This window comes from Bombus vosnesenskii, unplaced genomic scaffold (genome assembly GCF_011952255.1).
Source record: "Bombus vosnesenskii isolate JDL3184/JDL3185 unplaced genomic scaffold, Bvos_JDL3184-5_v1.1 scf7180000013293, whole genome shotgun sequence".
In the NCBI taxonomy this organism is placed as follows: Eukaryota; Metazoa; Arthropoda; class Insecta; order Hymenoptera; family Apidae; genus Bombus; species Bombus vosnesenskii.
In genome coordinates, this window is record NW_022882944.1 from 2247340 (window position 1) to 2274266 (window position 26927).

The following is a 26927-nucleotide window of genomic DNA, read 5'->3' on the forward strand; positions in this document are numbered from 1 at the left end:
CTGCAGATCGATGCAGCGTACTTAAAAAATCACTTGCGTTCATGAAATCGTAACAGCGAATCGAGAAAACGTTAGAGAAGTCAACGTATGGTAGAAAAATTGGGCAGCTCGTTGGTTCTTTTGATTTTTAACGATTGCATCAATTCGTTGATTTTACAGTTGTTATCCGTTTGGTTGGCAATTAAATGATTGCGGATTTTGTCATTAAGTCGTATTGACAAAATCCGCAACCACTTAGTTGCCAACCCAATTCATATCGGGAATTAATTTTATGCAAGTTTTCTCTATTGTTATTGAAAATAGTCGTTTTAGGTATAAAAAATCAAGTTACAAGCGAGTAGCTGTATTAACAGCTGTAATTTATGCTGTAGCGAAATATTAAGGAACAGAGGTATGAGTGTTGCCAGAACAAAATCTTCTTCTCGAATCCGACGATAAATCACTCACACGAAAGTCTTACATCAGCAAGATAATCTTAGTCGCCATAAATAAACTATCGACTCGCGTATTATACGTCTGACGCTTGCTGTTCTCATATAAAATTTAGAAATCAAGATAAGAAGCACTTGCGAGTGCGCCAAAAATACGACGCGCTTCTACAAACATTTAAACCCAGGATCGCTTTAACTTGAAAAATATTTGCAAAACGCTTGGAAACAAAATGTTCTCTAATATTTCGAATAATTTGACGTGTTTGTGCTTCTTCGTTGGGTTGCTATCGTGCCTTTTATAATATCTACGGTAGCTGATAAAAGAACGTACAACATTTAGAATGAAAATTTTGTAGCAATTTTTCTATTAAAATTTATTTACCATGATCTACGAATAACGATGATTTTCATCGTCGTCTATGTCGAAAATCAAACGATCACGTATTCCCAAAATACCACGTGGATCGAGCGTCGAGGAGCGTTAATTGAAAAGTCGCGCGGCTTTAACGAAGGCCAGGACGGTCTTGCGGTGGCGTTGAACTTCAAACGGCAGTTCGACGAATCGTCTGGCAGTTCGCGAAATCTAATTATCACCCTCGGCCCGAGGTGATAAGATTCCAGAAGCGGCTCGCCGCGGGAACCGAGCCTTTTTATAGGCGCCTCTAATTCGGAACAGCTGCGCCGCCAACGACGTCGTCACGATTTTACAATCCACCCTGATTTTCGTTCTTCCTCGTCCTTCGATTCTCTCTTTCGATCGTCTGCTGCTTCGACGTGGTCTTAATCGCCGCTTTTTATCGTAGAATCGGACAGCTCGGAGGAAAAACGATGTAAACGGCGGAAAATCTTGGCTCGAAGAAAGTTGCGAATGATGATCATACATGACAAAGACTTTAACAGAAGATCGTTGCAAATTCCAAGAAATCTAAGATGAAATTAATTTGCGGTTTCTCTTGAATTAATTAAATTGCTGTAAAAATGTGTAAAATTTCATTTGAGAAGCTCCTTCCACAGCTTCGAAACCATCCAAAAATCTTTTCACCGTAGAAATTACCGGAGACCTTTAACGGAAGATCGTTGAAAATTCCAAGAAATTGAACTTGGAATTAATTTACATTTCCCCTTGAAAAATACTAAATTGCCGTAAAAATACGAGAAATTTAGTTTGAAAAACACCTTGCACAGCTGCGAAACCATTTAAAATCTTGTCACCGCAAGAATTGCCTAATAGACTCTTAACAGAAGATCGTTCGCGACTCGAAAAAGATTGTAATCGCGACGCAAACTGAGTCACTAAATTGAAATTAATCCATATTTTTCTAATCTTAAAAACGAACAAATTGGCCTAAAAACACGAGACTTCTTCGTCGGTTTGGAAACCGTCTAAAAGCCTCTTTGCTACGAGAGTCGCCTAAAAACCTTCAACGGAAGCCGAAGATTTGGAAAGGCGAGTCGGATGGCGCTGTTTGCGCGGGTCGGTCGCGGCGCCCGTTTCTCGAACGAGGGTCCAGGGGACACGGATGTTCGTCGATCGGACATCAGAGGTGCCGCCGCGCAAACTCCATTAGCGGACGCTCGAACGACAGTCGCTGGAAAGGCGACTCCTTGTTGTTTGTCGTTTGAATGTTTTAGGACCTCGACCTCTCGCTTACTTGCCTCCGTGGGAGACAACCGTGTGTTTGCATGGTTTTCCTCTCTCTTTTTCTCTCTTTCTCTCTGTGCTCTGCTCTCCTACCGATTTCTCTGGCGCTTCCTAGGGCCCGTGGACACCTTTTGTGCCACTCCGTGGATGCCTCTGCAAACATGTCTAATTACACACCGGGGTTTCCTGATTGTCCACCGAACTCGGCCACTCAACTACCGAAGTCATCATTTTGTGAATATTTCTCTGGAAACGACAGATTTTTCGATGGAGTACTTTAGGTTGTCCGAAAAGTTTCTTTCGTTTTATGAGGAAATAATAGACGCACGATGCTTTTTTTTTTGTTTTATATTATTTTGTCGAATTACGTACGATCGATTTTGTTCTGTTGAGATAAACACCGCGACATTTCATAGACTTGATTTCACGTTTCTATGAAGATGTATTGTTGTGAAAAACATGTTTGCGAAAGAAAGACACTTTTCGGACAACCTAATACTTGCTACGTCGGTCCAGTGAGATATCTTTATAGTGGTCTGCGTTTTGATTAAACACGTTTAGTCGTGAAACGTTATTACTCGTATTAGATGATTAACTATCCTACTGTTAGTCTTGCGCTTGTGTTTGCAATTTTTTGGAAGCTTTTTGACAGTAAAACGTATCGAAAAGATATGAAATATTATTATGTCAGTTACTCTGGATTGTTACTATTGCATTTATATTTGCAACTTTTCTGAATTTCAATAGTTTTAGATATTAACATTACTGTATCGATTACTGTGGACTATTATTATTCACAGATTTCTGTTTAGAATTCTTTTAGCTGCTTTAGAGGTTTTAGTTGCTGTGCTTAGGATTTCTTTGGGCTCCAAAGTTTCATATATGAAATATTATTGTCAGTTAATGTTTACTATTATTCGTGAATTTTTCTTCAGAATCTTTTTAACTTAGATTTACTCGTGAAATAGTATTATTGTACATTGTATTAGATAGCGTGATTTCATTCATTAATTGATTTGATTGATTATGGTGTTGGGAATATTTTGGGGGTTTGTTTTAGACGTGAAATGTTATAATAATCGATTGCTCTTGACTATCATTCCTGTATTTGTATTTCAGATAACTTTATAAAATTGTTGAGAAACTTTAGTAAATGATATTTCCACGATGAATAGATAATTTATCGAGGATTATAGGCTTTTTATATTCGAATGGCGATCATTTGGTCGAAAATGTGTTTCATTCTGCATTTGCTGAAAATTTCCAATCGAAATGTTCGTCGAAATCTACGATTCTCAAACGAGATCTGTCTCTTTCTTCTGGTTCTTTGGCGACAAGTTGCACGAATAAAACTAGATCGCCTAGCTTCCCACGGAAAAAACGGGTCGACACGTCAATTACCAGCATCGACGGCCACGCATCGTTGCGTCGAGTTATTGAGACAGATTGCGATAGAGAGGCCCAGTCCCGAGGTTATCCGTGCGTCTCCCGGGGTCACGGATATTCTCGTGATAAATTCTGATCCACGAAATCCGACGGTTCCAAGTCGTAAAATGAAACGAGAAACGGAAAACCTACACACGTACCAACAAATAAATATACACACAGTATAATTCTCAAGCGATCACGACGTTTAACGCACACGTCGATTCTCTGTATACATTCCTGTTCAAAAGTTTCCCACATATTAGAATTTTATTGCAATAAATCGCAATAAATTGTACTCCAATTGCAGCGCATTTTTGGAAAATACGTGAAACGTAAATGGTTTCTTGCTTCGACGTTTGATAAAACGAAAAATGTCGATTCTCCCTGCGTTCTTCGTTCGCAACGTTTAAAAAATGACAAATTTCTCCGCGTCTTTCTCTCTTTTTATTTTCCTCGTTTGCTGTCGACAATGCGTAAAAAAAAGCAATTTTTAATTGCAAATATCTGCAGCTATAAAATTAACAATTAACAGGAACAGACGAGTCTCGGTTAGATGGATTTTGCCGCTTGCAAGTGTAAATACAACGTAATCAACTAGTGACCATGATAAAATGACTCGTAAAAAGAGACGAGAGATTTTTGGATGGATTTAAAAATTTGTTAATCGTAGAATTTATAAATATTTTATTACGCCCAGGAGATTCTTTCGTAGTGTCATGTTGCAAGAAATATTGAAAGCCTCGAGACTATAATTGGCAGAAGAATGTCCTTTCCTTGTAATTAATTGTATCTCATTTAAAGACAAAACGTACGAACGTAATATTCTCAAACGTTGGAAAAGGGTAAGAAAAAGCTTGTGTTTGTTGGAAAAAGAAAATCTCCAAACTTTTAAACGAAAGTGTATGTATTAGCTCCTCCTATCTTCTTTACGAGCCCATATTTACGACATATTTTCACAGGGTCCTTCTGAAAAGGCATCGTCTTTCAAACGAAACGCCTTGTATCCTTCCTTTCATCATCTGCTGTCAACGCTTTAATTGTTAACGAGCCTCTGTGTTTCTTTTTTTCTGATTTTTTCTTTATTAGAGGTTAACTCTTTCCTTTCTTTTTTCTTCTTTTTTTTTTTTTTTTTTTTGATCTTGTCAATGTGTAACATGTCGCGCGGTGTCGCCTTTGATTTCCATCGCAGTTAAATCGTTGAGAAAGTGAGGACAGTTTCTACGATTAAACGACCATTTTTTCCTTCTTTCAGCTGTGACTTGTTCGAATGGAAATTTGTAGCTTAGATCTAGGGACGGTTAATCGTTAGTTTTATCGTGTCTCGTTAATTGTCGCTTCTTTAACGTCGCCGCTATTTTAGTTTTATTACTTAACTTTATTGCCATAGGGAAGGATAAACTGCTTTTTGCTTGATGGATGTTAAGTAAAATATGGCGGAAGGATCGGGATGTTTTTAGATCGGCGCTGATCGACGCGCTCGCCACTTCTTAATGAATTTATTATACGTCGTCTGGATCGACTTTAATTTCTCGATTATTCGAAGGGAAAGTAAAAGAGCGGTCCTCTCGTAGTTCTCGGACAGATTTCGTTCCTTTTATATCAGCGTGGCTGGCTGACATTTTCGATCTGTATTTTTAGCATTTCGTTTAATCGACCACATTAAGAAACACGTATTTCGCGATTAGCGGCGTTTCTTATCTGTACAACCAAAGTGGAATCCATTCTCAAATTTTATGATACTCAAAAGCGATATCCTATTATTCAACTAAATCGATTCTACCAAATTAATCAGGAAACTTCATCCTTTCTCGTTTCTTTTACAATGGAAAAGATCAATTTGAAACATTTACGATTGCTTTTTGTCCACTTGGTAAATCGTTTGTTCGCGGTAATTGTATTTTTTTGATTTTTATCATTAAAATATTCTGTCCTTCCAACCTTCGTAGTCTACACGCTTCGCAGTGAAATTTTGTAGCATCCTTTTTTTAACGAGAATGGCCTTAGAACGTACGAAAAGTTTTTTTATGGATGGCTATACGCTTTAACTACCTACAATTAGTAGATAAGTATACTAATTCGTAAGTGGAGATATAAAATACAGTTAAAAGGTGGCGATAGAACCGAATTCACCTAATAACTCGAATAATCGGAATAAAGATCGGCCAACATTCTAAACATATATTGGAATAATTCTAATAAATACAGTCTAGAAAATGATAAACATTTAAAGCTGTTAGACACTGAAGACGACGATAAATATCACCTCAATTTGCCATTCTTTCTTGAAACGCTGATTAAGTAGCCACCGTTGACCTCGATAACTCAGTTTTTTTAGAACGTTTAAAATAAGATAATATTCAGCAGCGTGGCTGATTTAGATAATATCGGCAGAAAAGGAGTGCGCAAATACAACGTGATAGATACCTTGCAAAGATTAAATATTATGGCGTAGTATATTTCAAATTATCACGGCCTGCCAGTGTGCCAAATACATCAAGTTGGCGTGCAAGTCAACGCGTTAAAGAACCGCCCCGATCGATTCAATGTTATTCAAACAAATTCCACGCACCGAACTCGCCCTATCCGGTCTTCCGCCACGAATTACACCCCCGACAACCCCCTCAAAATTCATTCTGCGCCAAGAATCCACGCTGGTCACCTTGGTTTCCGCCTAGCGCAAGAAAAATATCACCCAGAGGGGTTCGTTTGTATTGGAAAAAAAGCGGCGCTCGATTAGCAGCCTCCTGGGGGTGGTCAAAGACGCGAGCCGAAAACGTAGGGGGTGGCGATGTATTCAGTTTTTTCTCCCTTGTTTGCTACCTCTTCTCTCCTTCCTTCCTGCTGCTTTCCTTTTCCTTCTCCTTCTCTTTTTTTCTTTTTTTTTTTCTCTTCGTGGGTCACGATTGACCTCGTCACCCCACGTGAAAATCACAGGGCTGACGGTATCTCGAGCGGAAGCCAGCAGGGGTGTGACCGCGGCGGTAAGTTAAAAAGTACAAGGAAGAAAGGTCCGATAATTGCTTTCAATCAGCACCATTGTTGGTCATCGTGATCTTCGATTCAGAAGGGGGTGGAAGGGGGTTGCTCGATGTTTCGATGGGAAACTGTCCGGGAAATTGTTACGGGGATCGAGTACGACCGTGCAACGTCCGGATATCGTCCGTAAAATATCTTCTTTTCTCTGTTTCCTGGGACAATTGGTACTGGAGATTGATTTTGAGGGGCGGAGGGGAGTGTTTAAAAGATAATCTTCTTTCTATTCATTTACTCCGCCGTTTTTCCATCACTCGAGGAATATTTGACGAGGTGATTTCTTAATTTCGAAGTTACGAGGTTCGTGGAATATTCTTTATTGGTTATAATAATCGTTATTATGTTTATCGAGATGTCTCTTCGACAAGCCCGATGTCTTGTAGAATATTTTCGATGATACGCGTAATTTCTCGTGGTTACTTAAGACTGTCGATGTTGGAGTCTATTTTTTCTTTTTTTTTTTTTTTAATATGTGGAAACGTTTCTAATCTTTCTACTATTCTTCTTTCGATGCTTCGAGGAATATTCGATGACGTAATTTCTCCTTGAAACTGTCTACGCGATATTTCTATTCTTCTCGATTTTTATCTTCGAGTACCTCGAATAATATTCAATACAATAGAATTTTTTGTTCCGAAATTTGTCCACAGATGGAATATTTTTCTTAAACGTATCGAACTAGCTACTTTTATTCCCTGTAATTTCCATCTTCCAAGGTTTCAATAAATTTGTTCGACGACGTTAATCTTTTACATTTGAATCTTCCAGTTAGTGGAATATTTTTGCTAGACGTATTACGCTAAGATTCCGCTATGCGTAATTAAACAGAGAGATATAAAAGAGAACATTATAGACGGACATTAATATTGCATAAAAAGTAACAAAGTCGTATCTCACCCTTTCAGCCTGCCAGGCTTCAGAACGAGCATTTTTATACATATTTCATTATCGACGCATTTATCGTTTATTTTTCTTCCGTGGAGATTCATCGAATCTACGTCTCGAAAATTCATTTAAACGGCGTTGCAAAAAGGCGGCTGGTCATTCTCCCGCCCCCTCCCCCTTGTAACGTTCTCGATTTTACAATTTAAACGCAGAAAAACGAATGTCCCTCTGCCTCTCTCTTTCTGTTTTATTATTTTAACGAGAATAAAATTGTAAAAAAGTAAACGACAGTTGCGTAACAAGCGGGTTCGCGACTGTTTTATCTTGTTTGTCACCAGTTACGATAAAGAAGCGACTTCTTTTTGCGCGACATTCGCAGTTTTATAGCGTTATTTGCTTTGGTATCGGGCAAATTTGTAATTGATTAGCTAATGAGCAACAGCTTAAGCATTTGTCGGGTACACAATACGAAGTGCACGGCGATAACACGATAACCAAGCCACTTTTTCTACCAAGTCTATCCGCTACTAATCGTTCGAAGAAAGACGATTGCGCTGTTCTGCAACGCATTTCGTTCATACGCAACTCAATTTTCCAATTAGGGCAACGTACTGGCCGTCGCAAACAGGATTTTAATCACCGGAATTCGTATTTCCTGCGCCGCACACGTGCACGTGCTCGAATTCAGCGAATTTTTTTATTCTCCGAGGTTGATTTCGTCGAACCACGCGGCGCCTCATTTATATTTCCCGCGTTGCAATTGCACGAATGTTTTTTTCTTTTTTTTTTTTTGAAATATCCATTTTTTTCAGGGAGTTCGTTATTTCAGAAATGTTAAATTCGTGGAGTTTCGCATTGGCAACTTTGATTTCCGCGGATTGGAATTACGCGAGTTGCGCCACGGTTAATACAAATTTGCTGCGTAGCGGTTGTGTGCAAGTTATTTTTCAGAATCACATATTTATCTTTTAGAGAATTCGTTATTTTAGGAGGCATAAAATTTCTCGAGTTTCACGTTGCGAACAATTTGTAGGTATTCAACTTCGATACTCGCAATGGAGAATTTGAAATCTCGAGAATCGAAATCGCGCCAGTTCTGTTATTTTCAGTTCTCGATCTCGCGAGCTGAAACGCGACGAATTCGAAATTTCGGAAACCAAGTAATCGCGACAGCTGTTTTATCTTTGCGAGTGTCCGAATTCCGAATGTTCGATCGCAGGACGTCAATTCGAAAAATCGAAATCGCGTGGACTCCTCGTCTTTCAAATTCTCCAGCTTGCATCGTTAAATATTTATCGAGTTACTTAACGAGCAATTTAAAATACGCGCACACAGTTCGATTTGGAAGTTTCGAACGCTCCAACATCCAGCAATTCGCGCACAAAGTTCGATTTGAAAGTTTCGAATGCTTGAACATTCACCAATTCGCGCACAAAGTTCGATTTGAAAGTTTCGAATGCTCGAACATCCAGCAATTCGCGCACAAGGTTCGACTTGAAAGTTTCGAATGTTCGAACATCCAGCAATTTGCGCACAAGGTTCGATTTGAAAGTTTCGAATGCTCGAACATCCAGCAATTCGCGCACAAGGTTCGATTTGAAAGTTTCGAATGTTCGAACATCCAGCAATTTGCGCACAAGGTTCGATTTGAAAGTTTCGAATGTTCGGACATCCAGCAATTAGCGCACAAAGTTCGATTTGAAAGTTTCGAGCGCTCGAACATTCACCAATTCGCGCACAAAGTTCGATTTGGAAGTTTCGAATGCTCGAACATCCAGCAATTTGCGCACAAGGTTCGATTTGAAAGTTTCGAACGCTCAAACATCCAGCAATTCGCGCACAAAGTTCGATTTGAAAATTTCGAATGTTCGAACATCCAGCAATTTGCGCACAAAGTTCGATTTGAAAGTTTCGAATGTTCGGACATCCAGCAATTAGCGCACAAAGTTCGATTTGAAAGTTTCGAGCGCTCGAACATTCACCAATTCGCGCACAAAGTTCGATTTGGAAGTTTCGAATGCTCGAACATCCAGCAATTTGCGCACAAGGTTCGATTTGAAAGTTTCGAACGCTCAAACATCCAGCAATTCGCGCACAAAGTTCGATTTGAAAATTTCGAATGTTCGAACATCCAGCAATTTGCGCACAAAGTTCGATTTGAAAGTTTCGAATGTTCGGACATCCAGCAATTAGCGCACAAAGTTCGATTTGAAAGTTTCGAGCGCTCGAACATTCACCAATTCGCGCACAAAGTTCGATTTGAAAGTTTCGAACGTTCGGACATCCAGCAATTAGCGCACAAAGTTCGATTTGAAAATTTCGAATGCTCGAACATCCAGCAATTCGAACGCTGACAAAAATTCGAAGCTTTGAACGTTCTAACATTCGCAAGCTCAAACATCTTCGATCTAAGCGATGATAAACGTTCTCCGATAGCGGGAACCGCGGCAAGAATAAATCCATATCGTTCCGCGCGTCCATCGGCGCGTTGAAAGGCAGGAACATTCCGCGCTGAAGCATTCCGGCCGCGGGAAATATTCAGCGACAGAGAGAAGGAAAATTCCTGTATTCCTGTCGGAACATCGGCGGCAGTTTCACACTTACCCCCGCCACCTCCGTGTCCCCGCGGCGTTTCCCATCTTTCATCGCGCGGTTCTACGCCCGCCGCCACCGTTCCAACCATCAAAGAATTTTTCTTCTCGTCTACCACCCCCGCCAGAAGCGTCGGCTCTTTGTAAGCGGCCGGCTGATTTCCGTTTAACGTTCTCCACAGCCTGATTTTTTTTCCTCCTCCGCGCTGCATGGAAATCGTGCAAAGATCCAGAGGGGGTGGTTTTTCAAAAGACGCCGCGTCACACGTTCCTCGATCGCTGTTTCTACCTTTTCCTTCGTCCGCTGGGTATTTAAACACTGGATTTCTCGAACATCGCGTTTTCTTTTCCACTTTTCCCCCGTTCCCTTACTTTCTCGATCGTCGTTTTCATCGGGCCGATCGATATAGACGATCGGCGAGGGAAAAGGCTGAATTTTATTCAGCGTCAAACGGTGATTACGTTTCAGAAACGCTGTCTATCTCTGTGCTAATTTTTCCAGCTTCGTGTCTTTTCCATTTCCTTTGACAGGACGATCGGTAGAAATGATTATCAGCGGAAAACGAAGAAACATGAGGCGTTAAAGGGCGATTACTTTTTACGGACACTTTTTGGTCGTTCTTTGATATTTCTATCTTTTTAGTCTTTCGCTTTTCTTCTTAACGAAACGATCGATAGAAACGATCGTTAAGCGAAGAAACTATAGTGTTAAGCGTTAAGGGACGAATATCTTTTAGGTACCTTTTATCTCTCTGTTTTTTCATGATGGAACGATTAGTTAATGAGAAGGTGAATCGTCAAATATTGGAAGGCGAATAGTTTCCAAAGGCACTTGTTAGTTTTTGTTTTTTAGTTTGCACCTATGTAATGTTGTATTCGTGAATGAAAGAGATTGAAGATGATATTAACAAGTTTGTTTCTCCCAAGTTCTTTTAAATCGGTTCTAACTTGTTGAAAAGAGACAAGAATCACCACCATCCTCATTATTATTAATTTCCTCAATCGATTCGCTAATCGACTTATTCAGCCATCTTGGCCCCTGTTGACCGGGTGCTGATCGAGCCGAGTAAACAACATTCGAAATCACTTCATCGTACAATCTAAACGAGGAGAACTTACTTATCCCGTAGCAATATTTCCATTCATTATAATTCGTAATTTATTAAAAATACTCTAATTTAATTTCCATTACTTCGATAATAAAATTGCTACATTAATCGCTACGTTAATACTTGACTATTCCATTAATATTTAATTATGAATCGCACCTTTCGTTTTCTTCTCACCCAATTGCACGATTAAAGTTGAATTGCATTAAAATTACATTAAAATTAGATTAAAGTTGGATTATGGTTCATTTATTGCAAGGAGACGATACAAAGAATCGTAGATTCCAAGTTTAAAGCATCAAAAATAACTGTATCTCTTAATTTTTCAATTTTTGAATCAAATCAGTGTAACTTCTCTACTGACTGGCTCCATTATGACGCTCTACGGTTCTAGTTTCGACACCGGAATTGCACACAAATTCACGCGCACTTCAAAGACTAAATGGGACCACTGTCCACGCTCAGATAAGAATTATCGGCCCAACGCGGTTCTTTGATCATCGAATGAAAGTAAATAGGTACTATCGTGGCCAGTTCACTCGACACTGGCTTTGATAATTTACGATTAACCGGGGCAACGATAGATTCCTCCTGAATAAGGAGCAAGGTCTCGAACATATTCCATCGTCTTATCCAAAGATCGGACGAAACTATTCAAATCTCCAATTAGTTACATAACAGTAATTTCTTCACTGCTATCTTTTCTATTCCAGAAGAAAAAAAATATAGTTACAAAACGAAGTGTATCCTCTGAAACTTTTGCTTCACTTTTGTATGAATAGGAAACTTTTATTCTCTTGGAAACAGAAAAGAGTGTCAGCGAAACAATAACGTTTATTCTGCTTCGGCAGAAGACTTTCGACCACGACAGAATCTTTTTTACGAAACGTAGGAAAAAGTTCTCTCTTCTCAACTATCAACGAAAGAAACACGTTTTTGCTTCAGCTTTGACAAAGTATGATGCACAAGATCTTAGGCCAATTTCGCCAAAACCAAACATACACGTACACTTATAGCGTAGCAATATGTAAAGTAGTTGATTAATAACTTCTTAAGGTAGAATTCTAAAATGCTCAAAGATTCGTCAGATCGCCAACGATCACCAGAAACGAACGGACTTAATATTTCGGTCGAGCAGCAACTTATCAAAGCGAGTACTCTCTCCGAGTAAAATTGTCTCTCTGTAACCAAAACCGGCACCTCTGACCCTCCTGCTGCGCCGCCCTCTCGTGCATCATCCCTTAATTCCTTAATTCGTGGATCGTCCGATTTTCAAACCGCTTATTACCGAGCAGCGGACTGACCTGCCTAAGAAGATTAGAAAATCTCGAAAGCACCCTCTCTCACGATAAATCAGACGCGTTTATCGAGTTCAGCGTGGGGTTTTATCGCGTCGGATCGGGCAGAATCAGGCCGAAGGAAGGAAGCGAGGAAGGAAGAAAGGCGAGGAACATCGTTGGGAAGCGGTCGAGTCCCGTTCTTCGAGTGCATCGACTCGCGTTCCCATTGGTCGATGGCGAGGCTCACGTGCGAGTCGGCCATAATGCCGTGAACCGGATGATGGAAAAGCCACCCTCGATTCGGGCCAATTAGCTTCCGGCCGAGCAAAGTGCCGGAGAAAGCCCCCGAGGATCCATTTTTCTTTTCCCTCTTCGGATTCTTTGCAGCGCACGATCGTCAAGAGAGCAACCACGACGACGACGATATCGCGGATGACGCGTAATTCGTTCGAGGAAGAGGTACGCGAACAGTCCCACGCGTCACTTCCCCGAACTTAGATCCGATCCGGGGATTAATTGGATTCCGGGGAAGCGAGCCGGTGTCGAAGTTCAGTCAGGCCGATTAACTCGCACAGTTTCTATTCAGATGGCCGCGTGGGACAGAATGGGCCAGTGATTTTCGCTTCACAGACACTTTAGACTATAGATCGGTCCTCTGAACTCCGGTTATTCTTCTTCTTCCTCTGTTAAGGAGAAGGTTAGCTTGTTTAGAGCGTTACTTTGGGTTATTTAGTTTATTCAGCGACGACAGTGCGATTTTGAAAGGTTTGTTTAGGTGTATTGTCGAGGTGTTCGCCTGCTAGGAGTTGTGTATTTTTAATTGGCAGAATAGTTAGCGTTTTAATTTGGGAGAATTTGGTCGATTTATTGTTGAGAGGGATTTTATCGTTCTAAACGGAAGAGATAGTTTTGTAATTCAATAAATGGTTGAATGGTTCTTTTTTTACATGCGATTAAAATAATTTGAATGTGTTTCGTTGTAAAACACGACAGTGGACTTTGTTAAATATTTGCATAAATTGGTTGGTTTTAATCGTTGTATAAATTTCATTTTGCCAGTTTTTTGGTATAGAATGATTGAGATTGTTCGATACCTGAACTTCTTTAAACTCAACGTTCTATTAATGAAATCAATCTCAATTACGTAGAAAGATGAAACAAAGTCAAAAAAACCCTATCATCGATGTTGAACGAAAATCCTACCAGTATTCAACCCTTCAAACATCCACAACGATCATCCCAAAGCCAGTTCTGAAAACTCAGAAACCAAAGGAAAAGAAAAGGATATTACGTGGTCAAGACGCAACCCCTAACAACGACCATAAAAAACTTTCACCTTCAGACCCGCCGACACTTCCAACAAGCGCAGACAACGTTCCAAAAACACAGTGCACAAACGAGAAAGGGGAAAAGTAAAAATAAAAAGATGAAAGAAAGTGGAGAAGCAACCCCTAACAGGAATCTTGGAAAGAAGTTGAGACAGGGTGAAAGTGTATGGTAGAGGGGTTTCCTGGTGGCTTGCGGAGATCAGAGGTGGGCTAGTTGTAATCGAGTCCAGAACACGTCCCCCTAATGCTGGTCCTCCGCCCAGGGGTAGAAAAATCCACCCCTTTTTCAGCCGGTCGATACTAGGACGACCACCTCCTTCCTTCTCCTCTTCCGCGTTCCATCCCCCTTGGCCGCACCGCCTCGCCTTTTCTTTCTCGCACCCCCGACACACGGAGGACCCTCTGCGCGCCTTGCCTTCGCTCCTCTGCCGTTTCCTGCCGAGGTGGCGCCACAGTTCTCGCCACCCTTTCGTCCACCACCCCTTCTTCTTTCTCTTCCATCCCTTCGCCACGACGCGTGCGGCTTAACGTCTTTTCTACCCCCTTAGGTTCTTCCCATGGACTTATTTTTTCTTTCTTTCGACTTCTTCCTCTTTCCTTTTCCTTTCTCCTCTTTCTGTGCTCTCTCTCGCGCGCGCCAAGGACGCGATCTTCTTCTTCGACCTACGTTTTTTAGTTATAGCGATTAGCCAGAAGTAGACAGAGAAGGAGAGGAACGAGTTAATTGCAGATGTTTCGGACATGTTGGTTGCTTGAGACAGGTTGCACGACAGGTTCGGAGTGAGATGGGCTCTCAAGGCTTTGCGAGAGTCGCCAGTGCCTGGATTTGACGATTAGGCGCTGTTTAAGGACATTGGGTAATACGAGTTGCAACGAGTAGATGCTGAGGATTTCTGTGAAACAATCTGTGAAACGATGTTACGAATTTCTTATAAAGTAACCTTCTGCTTTTACGTAATAGCGTAATAATGATAGTTCTAAAATGAGTGATAACAGATAAATAATGGTTTCAGGTAATGTTGATATTTCTGCTCATTCTTGCGAAACAGTCTTCCAGCTTCCCATAAAGTAATCTTCTATTTTCACCGAACCACGCTATAGTAAACACTAAAATTATCTTACTTTTCGTATGGTAGGACCGAAAGCTTGCCATGTGGAATCACTCAAAGCTCAGAATAGCACAGAACAGTAGTATTAGATTGTCCCAAAAGTGTCTTTCATCTTATAAGGAAATAACAGATGCGCAGCATTTTTTGTTTTATATTATTTTATCGATTTACGTCTGATAAATTATATTATTTTATGGAATTATGCATGATTCATTTTATTAGGTAGAACAATACATTATTATATCATCTCGAACTCTATTATACAAAACTATTTGACGACGTACAACAAAAAGAAAGTTTGAAATTATCACTGACGTATCAGTATTGGTAAGTTTGTACCAGATACTTTTCACCGTGTTAACCCTAACTATGCATTTCGGGATATCGTATCGCGTCTATTCGCAGTGAAATAAAAGTCCATTTTCTGAAATTACCATAAAATTGAAACGATATTTAAACTTTCCTTCGTCCGCCACTTCGCAGAACTGGCACCTAAACCTAAAAAAATTCCTCGGAACGCGATAACACGCTTCTAAAACCGAAAATACCAGAAATCCGGGGAAACAACGAAATCCTGAAGCCGAGAGCGGGGCAAGTCGTCAGAAGCGTCGCCGAGTCCGAGTTCAGTGGGAGAAAGGCGGTCGTTGGGAAAACCGAGAGAGGAAAAAAGGCGAAGGAAGCTCTCTCCGGTCGTTTCAGAGGCTGTGTGCACCGCAAACTAACTGCGCACAGTTGCCTTATGTACGGAGTCTAAGTAATCCTCGAACCATCAGCTAACTTCTTAACCCTCAAAGTGAAAAGGGCCGCCTCGAGCCGCGGCGAGAAAGAAACAGAAAGGAAGAGAGTGGGAGAAAGAGGGTTGGAGGGCACCTCTTTGTCTCCACGTTTGTCCGCTTCTCTCGCCGCGCGACTTTCCGCGCGGAAAGAAGCCGTCGATGACGTGCAGCCTTCGCCGGCAAACCCTTTCGGCGTTCAGAGAGACTTGTTTGCCCTTCTGTAAGATCGGTTGACCAAACAACGCGGCCAGGACCTCGCTGACTACGCGTGTCCACCGTGGAATTCCTCTTATAGAATCTGTACTCTCTCTTTGTTGGCTTAGGAAGTTGAGTAGGAAGCTGGAACGTCTTACTCCATTTGGAATATAGGGGATTAGCGGGGATCGAGTGTTTGATATTGGTGGATGTTGCTTGGCTTCGAGTGGAGATCATCGTGTACCTACGGAAGACGAGTATAGTGTTTTTGATTTACTGTTTCGGCGAAGAACCATCTCGCCTGAATTATTTTGGCTTTCGCCGACGTTCGAACAAACATTAACATTTCCTTTCAAGAGAGCGATCGAGTTCTATGGTTTCTTCGAGACTTCTGATTCTCGAAATGATCAGAATACCAAGATAAGAAATAAATAAGAATTTGACGTTGAATTCGAGAGACAAGATCAATTTTCCGGCTGATTTTCTTCACGGACCTCCATCGATCCAAAGGTGTTGCGGTATACGCCTACGGCTATCGTAGTATACAACGACGAAAGATTTCTTTGCGTTACCTTGTGCCTTGCGAGAATTCCGTACACTCGTGCATCTTTACATTTTCCTTGAAATTTGAAGTACGTAAAAATCCGCGCTCTGATAATATCGAAGGAGCTGGTCTATAAATTCACGGCGGCTCGCCATCTCAGATTGCGTCTCCGAAATCCGCCACCCATAACCCTCCATCCTTTAACTTTACAACATGGAGCTGAGAGAAAAAGAGGCAAGCGATCAACCAGGGAAATAATCAGCAGCGAGCTTAAAGTGCTACCAGTGGTCGTGTTGTCGGGGCGAAGTCGTTGGAAGCGGAGAACGACGCGCGTTCGAGCGGCGGCTGATCGGCAGGAAACGAGGTGGAAGCGTGTGCAGGTTCGTGATTCGAAGTAGGTGGGCCCCAGGTAGCCAGGACAGATAACACCCGGAGATTACCGCGGACAGAGTCATTAGCAGCGTCGGCTTCTGTGTCGGCCAGGATATTCTCTCACTTTCCTCGGCCTCCCCTTTCCTGCCTCCGGTGTCCGCCTCTCCCACCCCTTTTATCTGGCCGGTCAATTCACGCGGCACGATACGTATGTAAGTCGCCGGAGTCGTCTCCATGACCAGCCTGCTCTCCTCGTACCTTGGCTTCGCTGCTTTCCAGTTCCTTTACGCTCACGCTACTACCTTCTATCATACATACGTCTTGGTATATTTGTACGATGAAATTATCGTTCACGGGAAATTCGAAATCGCAGAAATACGCGCAGTGCGTATAAAAAGAACGTATAAGATATCCAAAGTATGATAATACTCGCTGTAATAGTTAGAGAGTGGAACAAATATTCGCTTAGTTTCCATCTCTTTACTCGTATTCCTAAAGACTCGAATTTCCGTTTACATCCGCAGTCTCTGTGTAAGCACTCCGTCTTGGATTTCTATGTATTTATGGGAAATGTAAAATCGCGGGAGTGCAGCGGAGTGCGTATCTAAAACGTTCTAAGCGTGGCACTCGTTGTGGCTGGCTGTTCGAGAGCTGGTCGTTTTTCATACTTCCTGGCACCTATATACGACAGTTTTGTTTCTCGTGTTCTGAGAGATCGATGATGTCTAGTACGCGTGGATCGTAGTTGATTATTCGAGGGCTGGAAATGTAGGTGGACGATTGTTTCGTAGGTTTGGAACGGATGATGACGCTGTAAGGTTGCTTTCGAGCTGACTTTACGACGTTTCGGGTGTTAACGTGGCTGAATAATTTCATTCAAAGATAATATCGTCCTGCTACGGTGTAACAAACGAAGCTCTCGTACTCGACATAGAATTATAACAAAATACAACGAATATTTACTATCAAAATCGACTTCAACAATTTCCTGACTTCCATTTCGTCGTCCGTTCGAAATCGCCGTAATTAAACCTCTCTCAAAGAATCTTCTGCCGAATTCTTCGGAAAAGGAAAGCGGAAAGCTCAGGTACACGATTAGACCGAGGAGAAGTACTAATTGCAGCGATCTACGTTCGCACGTATTTTGCACGGCGCCGGAGGCGTGTCGAGGCCGAAGGTCTAGCAGAGGGAACGAAGATAGCAGAAACGCCAACTTCTGCCAACTCGCAGCTTCGAACGAAACCGAGTCGAGGCGGATCGTAAATAAAAGAGCAAGAAGACTCGCTGGTATTTGGCTTTGATAGGCTAATGACAAACGCCTAGATTGGCCGGCTTATCAGTCGAGCAGCGCTAATTATTTCCCCTTTGTGCGGAGCCGCGCGTAATGGCGGCCGTCGCGGTCCAGCCAGCTTCTCTCTTTCGCGTGATCGCGATTTCCACGTTGGACGCGCGCCGTTTTATTTATTGCCGGATCCGTCGCAGCTATTCCCCTTCTCTTCTTCATCGTTCGCTATCCACAGTTCCATTGGACACCGTTTCTCTCTTTGCCGGGCCGTTATCGCGCGGACCTTTGCCCTTCATCCTCCCCTTTCGTTTCTAACCAACGTTCGTTTTCGAGGACTTTGGTTTCTCAGAGCGGACGACGTGGGCGCGGACAAGAAACGTCGCGCGATGTCCTTTGCCTGACAAGATGGATGAGTTTTTGTTGGTTCGTTTTATCGTTCGTTGTCGGCTAGGCAAGCTTTCTGGGCTGAAGGTGGAGGCGGTTGGAGGTGGTTGGAGGTGGTTGGATGCTGGTTACGATTGGGATTTCTATGCGTTTATGGGAAATACGATGGTACGGAATATGCAGAATACACGCGATGAGGAAACACGTGTAAAGAAAGTATAACATTCGCTGTAATTAGACTGCCGCTCTTTATGCAAATTCAGAATTTTTAGATAATTTCATCTGTATATGGTAAATCTGCTGTATGCGTGAATTACTATATACGCGTATGATTTCGAATGACTAGAGAAGTTTCTCTTGCTCGATTTTTCTGATCTTTAATCGCAGCCTGAATATTATAAAAATATCGTGAAACCATGTTTAGATAGAAAAAATACGTATGGTGCGTTAACGCCATTGAATTATAATAGCTCGATGAGAAATGTTCTTATCTTCTAACTTCAAGCTTCGAATCCAATCGATGACGTCGATTAGCCAGTATTTCGTGAGACTTGTATAATTGGATTTATGTAATTTTTACGTCCACACGATCAGATATAACGATGGAATAATAAGAGTGTGTCTAATAGCGAATTTGATTCAAAGGGACGATAAAAGAGACCGATGCTTAAGTTTCCTCTTAGGATTACCATAATTTCTCCCGATCCTACATTTTGTCACAGACACGCCTTCGTCGTTCGATCCTTTTTAAAGATCTAATAAATCTGAATATTTACTTCATGAATAAAAAAAAAAAAGAAAAGAAAAAGAGACAAGGATTTAAAGAACACAAAAGTCCAATATACATAACATAACAAAAATGGTTTTCCATTAAATGGTATAATTTCTTCCACTGCTGCATTTTGTAATAGACAGAGTATATCCTCGTTCTTTGTATAAATATTTGTCCATAGACAGTGCTGAATATTTATCGGTAAAGAGCGATGGGATTGAAAAACGCAAAAGTTTAATACAAATAACGAAAAATGGCGTTCCATTGAAAGTTCATTCGTCAGAAGCGGAGGATCGTTCGCCACGGCCGTCTTCTTATAAAATAGTAACCGGCCTGCTGTTCTCCATTACGAAAATTCCGCGGCGTAATTACCGCGACTCCAGGATGGAACGTAGATTTATCGAGACGCCAACGAAGCTGCGTCCATTCCACGATGGAATGTCCTGTGCAATCTTGTTAGCTGCTACCGCGCCATTTGCATCGTCGGCGCGCGTGCAACCAGACGCGACTAAAAGCGAACCGATCGTTTTATTTTGCCACGAATCGCTCTTAAAGCGTTCGCCATTAAAAACTGAGATTGCGCCGGCGTTTCTTTCAAAAAGCAGCCTCGCGAAGCTTCTTATTCTCACGTGTCCTCTGGATCCTACAGTTCTCCGTGATCCTTCGGATTTCTCCGCTACCTCCAATTAGACTGCCGATTTTTTGCAACTTCCTGATTTTTGAGAATATAATTAGACAAATAAAAAAGCGAAAAGAACACTTTTTCACTTATCGAATATTATTATAGAAATCCTTGTGCTCTGCATACCTTGTGTATCTTTTTGTGTTACGTGTATCCTGTGCAATTTTGCATTTTCAGATTTCGCCGTCTATTTACGAAATTTAGGGAAACTTGGAAAATAACTGAGGTGTTCCAAAAGGAAAGGACGCAGACGCCAATTTTTGTTCTTTTTTTAGAAACGCAGCAGAGGTACTTTAGCGTTCTTGGTTCTTGTCCAACGGATTTTAATTGGTTCGAAAATATTCATTATATTACATGTATGTTGTATATATGTACTACGAGTGCTATATTGCTGAAGAATTGTATTCAATTAAATCACGGAGTTGTGTACTTCATAAATAAATACAGCGAAGAATATTGATAAAAATTATTATCGCTTTTATACGAGCTTTTACGTTTCTTATATCCTCTTTCTTTTTCTTTTTTTTTTCTTGGTTTCAAGTCGGTTGAAAAAGGAATAAACGATTGTTGCGTAACGTGATTTTGAAAGTAGCGAGGAAATTGGAGGCTAACAACGGTAAGATTGAGGGTAAAATTGAGAAATCGAGATGATACGATTGGCATAAGGTATAAAAACGATAGTCGTCATCGTCGTGGCGGAGACATTGGTTCTACAAATGAAAGAAAGACGAGCTTTAGAACGAGTTTATACGAGTCGATCAGCGGTGCATGATGCAACTTGAGCAACGATTATGCCGCTTTGCGAAATAATCTTCTCAATCTGTAAACCGCGCTTTCGGAATGCCACGAGCATGATAAACTCCGACTAGAATTCGTGTCTCTTCTGTCCTGCTTTTCCTCTTTCTCGTGGTTTCTCCCTTCTGCTGGGATATCTGGCTTGTTTGTAGCAGCCCATCGCGTATAATATATTAGCGAACAAAACGTCGTTTCACGTAACTGGAAAGTTTGATTCGTATAGAAATCGACGATACTTCGATGCAAGTAAATTTCCGAATCGTGTTCGACTAGTATATTCGTGATGGGCTGATGTTAGAGCAAGTTGAAAGCGAAATCGACCGACACTGGCTGTAAATTTCCGAAGAAGGTAAAGACAAAGATGGGAAAAAATTGAATTTTATTTCATTCGAAACTTCCTCTACTAATATTGAGAATATGTCTATGAAATAACATTTAGATCGCGTCCAAGTTTATTAATCAAATCCAGTAAATCAATCATTTATAATCATCTTACAAAATAAAATTCATCTACTGTAAGATTCAATCAACGAGACATTATTTTGTCTAAAAGAAATCGTCCAGTCATTCTCAATTAGTATCGAAAGCGCGTCAGCTTCCAAGGCAAATTTCGAAAAATTAAATCTTCACGTTTCACCTTTTGCTAAATGACATTCGCTGTATTCCACGTCTAGTGAGAATTTCCACTACCAAAAGTCGCATATCTAGAAATCATTAAATTCCCTAGTTAGACTTCTCGGTATTCTGTATCTAGTAAAAAATTCCATCGCCACTAATTTACCATCTCGAAAAAAAACTGTTCAGTAATCTCGATAAATTATCAGACCCTGGTATCATAAATTCTCAAATAAAAATATTTTCTAATTCAAATTTCTAATCGACGATCCAGATCCGCCATTAAGGTATTCCAAGCAGTGTTGCCAACCTACACAGATAACCTGTACGCGGAGGCGGTTTTGCTCGTGGCGGCCAGTCGATTTCCTAAAAAGCACGCTCGAGAGAGGAAGAGAGAATGAGAAACGATTGCGAGCACGAGCTCAGAGCTGAAACAGTCTGTCCCAATGTACGGTCCATTGGTTGTTTCAGACGATATTGAACTCGATGCACAAGTACCAGCCGAGGTTTCACCTGGTGCGGGCCAACGACATCCTGAAGCTTCCCTACTCGACGTTCAGGAGTTACGTTTTCAAGGAGACGGAGTTTATCGCGGTGACCGCCTATCAGAACGAGAAGGTGAGTGAACGTCTGCTTCCTACTTCCGTTAACGGCTAGCGGCAGACTCGATCGAGTCTGCGAAAACGCTAGGGGAAAACTCGTTAGTCTAGCTGGTCTCGACGAACTCTCTGATCGACTCTGGCCTTTTGTCGAGACGACGGTTTTGTTCGATTTCAGTCTCTTTTGCTCGTCTCTACCACGCAGAAAAGTTTCCAGGTGGAAATTGTCGTCTGGAGACTTTTTCAGGTTTATAGGGATTTTTCTTTTTCTCTTTTTTAGTTTCGCTTCTATAGACAGGAGTTTCGGGGATCGATCGCGGCTTTTATTGAGGAGCTTGCGGGGTAGAGGAGCTTATACGTAGAGTTTCTGTGCATTTGTAGAGAGTTTGAAGGTGCGAAGATACGCGAGACTTGGGTAAAATAGAAAGATATAGAAAACACGCAAGTTAACGTTGGAATATTTAGCGAAACTGCTATTATTTATTATAGAAATATGAATATGATATGAAAAATTATGAATTTGCATAACTATCCTCTGTTTTGAAAACGAAATGGTGAATAAGGTAAATTATGTAGGAAATTTTAGTACTAGTTTTTTTTTTTAATGTTACGGATAGATTCATAATTGAAGGTTATAGGGGAACATGATGATGATAAGAAACGCGGGAAACTTTAAATAGTTGAGGTATCTTGAGAGATGAAGAGGAAATCGTAATAGACAGTGGAGAGATGTTTTTCGTAGAATAGTTGATTAACATGTCAATTAATATTTAGTCTCATTATTCGTGTGTGCAAAGGTGATTGAGTGTAACAGCGTTATCCGTTTCTTTATTGGAAATTTATTATCGAGCCATTACCTTTGCATATTAATTATCGAAGTTTAGGACCGAGCCGGTAGGGCCGGGTATCGAATTAATTAAATTAATTAAAGAAAATGTTGTAATTAACGGTCGGGTTGCAGCCCAACCTCGACAATTTAATTAACAAGCTTCCAATCGTTTGTTCGCGAAATTACGGCGAAAAACAAAGCAAAGAATTAATCGGCGAATTCGGGGTTGCGTCAATTAGAGTAAAGAATATTCCAGTTACAAATTACATTGCTTTTTAATCTTTATCAACCCTTTGGCAATTCAATGTACGATCACGGTGTCACCTAAAAATCAAACAAACCTTGACATCGCCTTTAACCCTATCCGAGTAATTCCAGAATTTAGGATAAAGGTTTTTGTAGGAAAAGATATTATTCAAACGTTTTGATTTCTATAATAATTAGGTACATTTTAAGAAGTAAGAAGATGTTCTCATGCAATCTAATTTATTAATTTAAAAAAAAAATCCAAATCCGTAGAAATAAGCATAGAAAGCACATTATGTAAAGACGCATAAAATGTTCAAAGCATAATACTCGTCGCAATATCTAGTAGATAAAACAAATCTCTGTATACATGTTCATTTTGATTATACTCGTAAAAAGATAAATCTAGCATAAGCGTCGTTCCATCCAGTCTTCAGCCTCCAATTTTGACAAATATATTTTTGCAAATAAATTCTATAACCTAAGAAAATATTGTTGCTCTGTCGAAACTGAATATTATTCATTCTTCTTTCATTTCTATAAGAAATTCGTTCGCAAGCCAAAGGAGAAAGATACGTTATCACACCCTTATCTCCAGGTTATTCACATAGCCCCGTTATTTCCAATAACTTCTACCATCAGTCCACCGTAATCGTTTCGACATCCATTGTCCCACCCTCTGTACGCGATCGTTCTTTCCCAGAACTCTTTTTCAATAATCAAATACCGCAACGATCGGTCCAAGTTACGAGGAATCGACGATCCCACGAAACAACCGGCGAGATCAGCCGGGTTTCGAGAAACTCAGAAGGGCCAGGCCACTCGAAAAGATCCACATAGGCGATATCTTTCTTCTGGCAAGCAGGAGATACCGGGAAACAGAGGCGATAACGGCAGAGGGAAGAATCGCGCGACGAAAAATACGGACAAGGGGCCCCTTTTGCGCCCGCGCGCAAGAATCAAGAATAACGCGTACCGGGAAGCAAGCAGCTTCCGGGAACCATCTGGCCATTCTACGCGCCAAAGGCGATTTTAATTAACCGAATCTGGACCAACGAAAAAATTGTCCATCCATCCCGCTGATCTCCAGCGGAATTTTCTTTTCTCAGTGTGATTTTATTCTTTGAAAACTTTCGGCTAAGTTTTCAACGTCGATCGAAGAGATTTGTGTTTTTCTAATAAGAATGCATAAGTGGCAACTACTATGCTCTTTTATTTTTTAAACGTTTACTGAATTTTTTAGTATTCCTTAAGATTCGTTTTCAACTCTTTGCAAAAGGTGGTATAATGTATGTGTGAAGGCAACCGGAACGTAAAATCTCATTATATAAATTCATATTTTATTTAAAAAATTGCGTTTAATTCATATCTGGCTGCAAATTTTACGTATTTCGTTGTTGAAGTTTCGTTATTATATTCGTTATCGAAGGAAAAGCTGTACTATTTACATAAATTAAAGGGACGTCGAACAATATTGGGCTAATAGGTTGAAGATATTTTGTTGAAATTTTGCAATGTATCTGTTACGGAAATCGGACGTGATTATGAACAATAGGTTTGTTTCATAGGGTCAGGATTTTTATTTTACATTTTGGTGTTTATTATTTAGAAGAATTGTAAGATATTGTACGATATTATTTGTAGGAATTATAGAAATTAAGATAATAGAATGAAGATATTTGCTTAAAATTTTTAAATCTGCTTTATCATAATTTGACGTAATATGTGAAATGAATTGTTGAAGACATTGTGGAAACAGAGTTTCCATTTATTTAAGCAAAATGTATAGAGATGTGTAACAGTGTTGTCGAAATGATCTCTTGCAGGGATGTTTGTTAATGAGGCCTTTGTCCAACACTGACAGCGTATTCGATTAATTATTCTCGGTTTTATGTTACTCGCAAATGTCGATATCTCATTAACGAAATGCCGTAGCATTGTAATTCCCTTTTGTTGCAGATCACCCAGCTGAAGATCGACAATAACCCGTTCGCGAAGGGATTTCGGGACACGGGGGCGGGGAAGCGCGAGAAAAAGTGAGTATCGCTTTCAAAATTTCATTAAAGTAGAAAAAATAAAACTTGTTGCTTAAAGTTGTCAAATATTTTGGTTCAGTTTACTATTTTAATGATGTCATTGTCAGAAGATGAAATCCTTGGTAAAAATCCAATTCCAAATAACCAACCACAAATTATTATATTTTAATAATAGAATCATAAAGAAAATAATATAAAATATAGATATTTTACCAAAGCCATTAACCTGCAGAAACAGCTCTGATTTTAATTTCCTGTATCGAAATTATCATCGATAAATATTTTCAAGGCCTCTGTAGAAAGGAACAAACGAATTTATAGTGGATAAAAATTCACAAAAATTAGAAAACTCTAATTTTCTCGCACTAAAGAACAGAAACTAAAAAATCGTCCTTTAGAAACCAGCTGAAAGGGGCAACCGCGTAATGGTCCACCCTCTCTCCGGATCGTAACCCCATCGAACAAAAAGCAATTCCAGATCCTGTCTTCTAGATGGACCTAATTGATCGTCGAGCTTACCATGCTCTCCCCTCGGTTCTCGCTATTAAGCTGAACGGATCAGGGCTCGGGGTCAGCCCCCAGGGCCGGGGGTTGCTTCCACCGGGGCTCATTTGCACCCTGGTATCGTCCATTTGTATTCAATATCGCGGCTTTACGAGCTTATATAAGCGAGGGTCGCGTATACTCGGACCCGTTTCAATTTCATCCGGGGGGTTTCTGTTGGCCCTCGAGTGGATCTTGACGAGGTTAAGTCGCTCTATGCATATAAACCTCGTGCCAGCTTCGTTAACCTCGCTAATCCTTGCTAGACGCGAGTCAAAGCTTCGCCAATTTGTCGTCTACGGGACGTTCAGGTATCGTCACTGAGGACCTTGAGAAACGGACCAACTAGACGGACTTTGGGGTGGTTTATGGGAATTTAATTGAGTCCACAGCTTGGCTTTAGGGTTGCGGCGAATTTCAGTGACACGTGGTTTTTTGGTGTGTTCGATTAGTTTAGAATTCGGCTAAGGTACACTGTATATTAATATGGGAGCTTGGTTTTTTGAGTGCTGGATGAGTCTTTGTTACCTTTCTTCATTATTATTTTAGGATCGAATGAAGAGAATAATTTATAATTAATACAGTTGGATTTTTGGGTGCTGGGTGATTTTTTGATGAAGGATGTCGTACGTCGTTGTCTTTCTTTCTAATTATTATAGGATCGAATTAGAAGAATAAAGCGTAAGGTATATGACATTTTTATTACCATAGAGATAATAGGTCTATGATTTTCACATTTTTCTATTTAATTCTGTTGCAGTCGAATTAAGGAAATTTCGAGATACAAAATAGAAATACAGTGAGATAAGGTAGATTATACGTTGTAAAAATATTATAGAATAATAAATATAAAAGAAGACAGAGCGAACAGAAAGTGGAATACGAAATACGAATGAAGGAAAAGAAATTCTTCCTTCAAACTTAATAAACGTTCTTTTACAGAAATAATCTAACGTCGTTAAAAAAAAACACCCCCGCAAGAAAAAAGACAATTAGCCTGAAGCCATCGAATTTCGGTTTATTTCCCAAACGTAGAACGTAAAATATACTCGGAAGCGGCCGCTGGTTTCAACGGTTCCTTAGATAAGTGCCCTGCAGGGTGGAGGTGGAATTGGCGATGGGAAAAACCACGGGAGGAGGGCAAAGTACGGAGGAAATTCCGCGGAAATTGAAGCGACGCCCGACGCACCGGCCGGATAAAGAAAGGGCGAGGTTAATCGAGAAAATATGCAAAGCAGGAGGGCGCGTCGTGGCGCCGCCTAATTAGAATAAGGGTTAGTTTTGGCTTATGGTTTCGGTTAAGGGTGGTCGGATCCCATCAGGAAGCCGCAGAGAACCGGGAGATGGAGCCACGCTGGTTAGAAAGGGAAAGAGAGAGGGAGAGAAGGAGAAGCGAACGGGGTTGGAACATAGCCAAT

At 40.7% G+C, this 26927-nt stretch overlaps 1 protein-coding gene across 3 annotated transcripts in view; it reads left to right on the forward strand.

Annotated features, from left to right (window-relative positions):
- The window catches only part of LOC117232709 (optomotor-blind protein), a 164108-nt gene that overhangs the window by 128259 nt on the left and 8922 nt on the right, over window positions 1-26927 (forward strand). For all 3 annotated transcript variants that reach the window (XM_033492277.1, XM_033492274.1, XM_033492276.1), the window contains exons 5-6: window positions 21728-21874; window positions 24890-24966. In XM_033492277.1, coding sequence (XP_033348168.1) covers window positions 21728-21874; window positions 24890-24966 — 224 coding nt within the window. The remainder of the gene's footprint in view (window positions 1-21727; window positions 21875-24889; window positions 24967-26927) is intronic.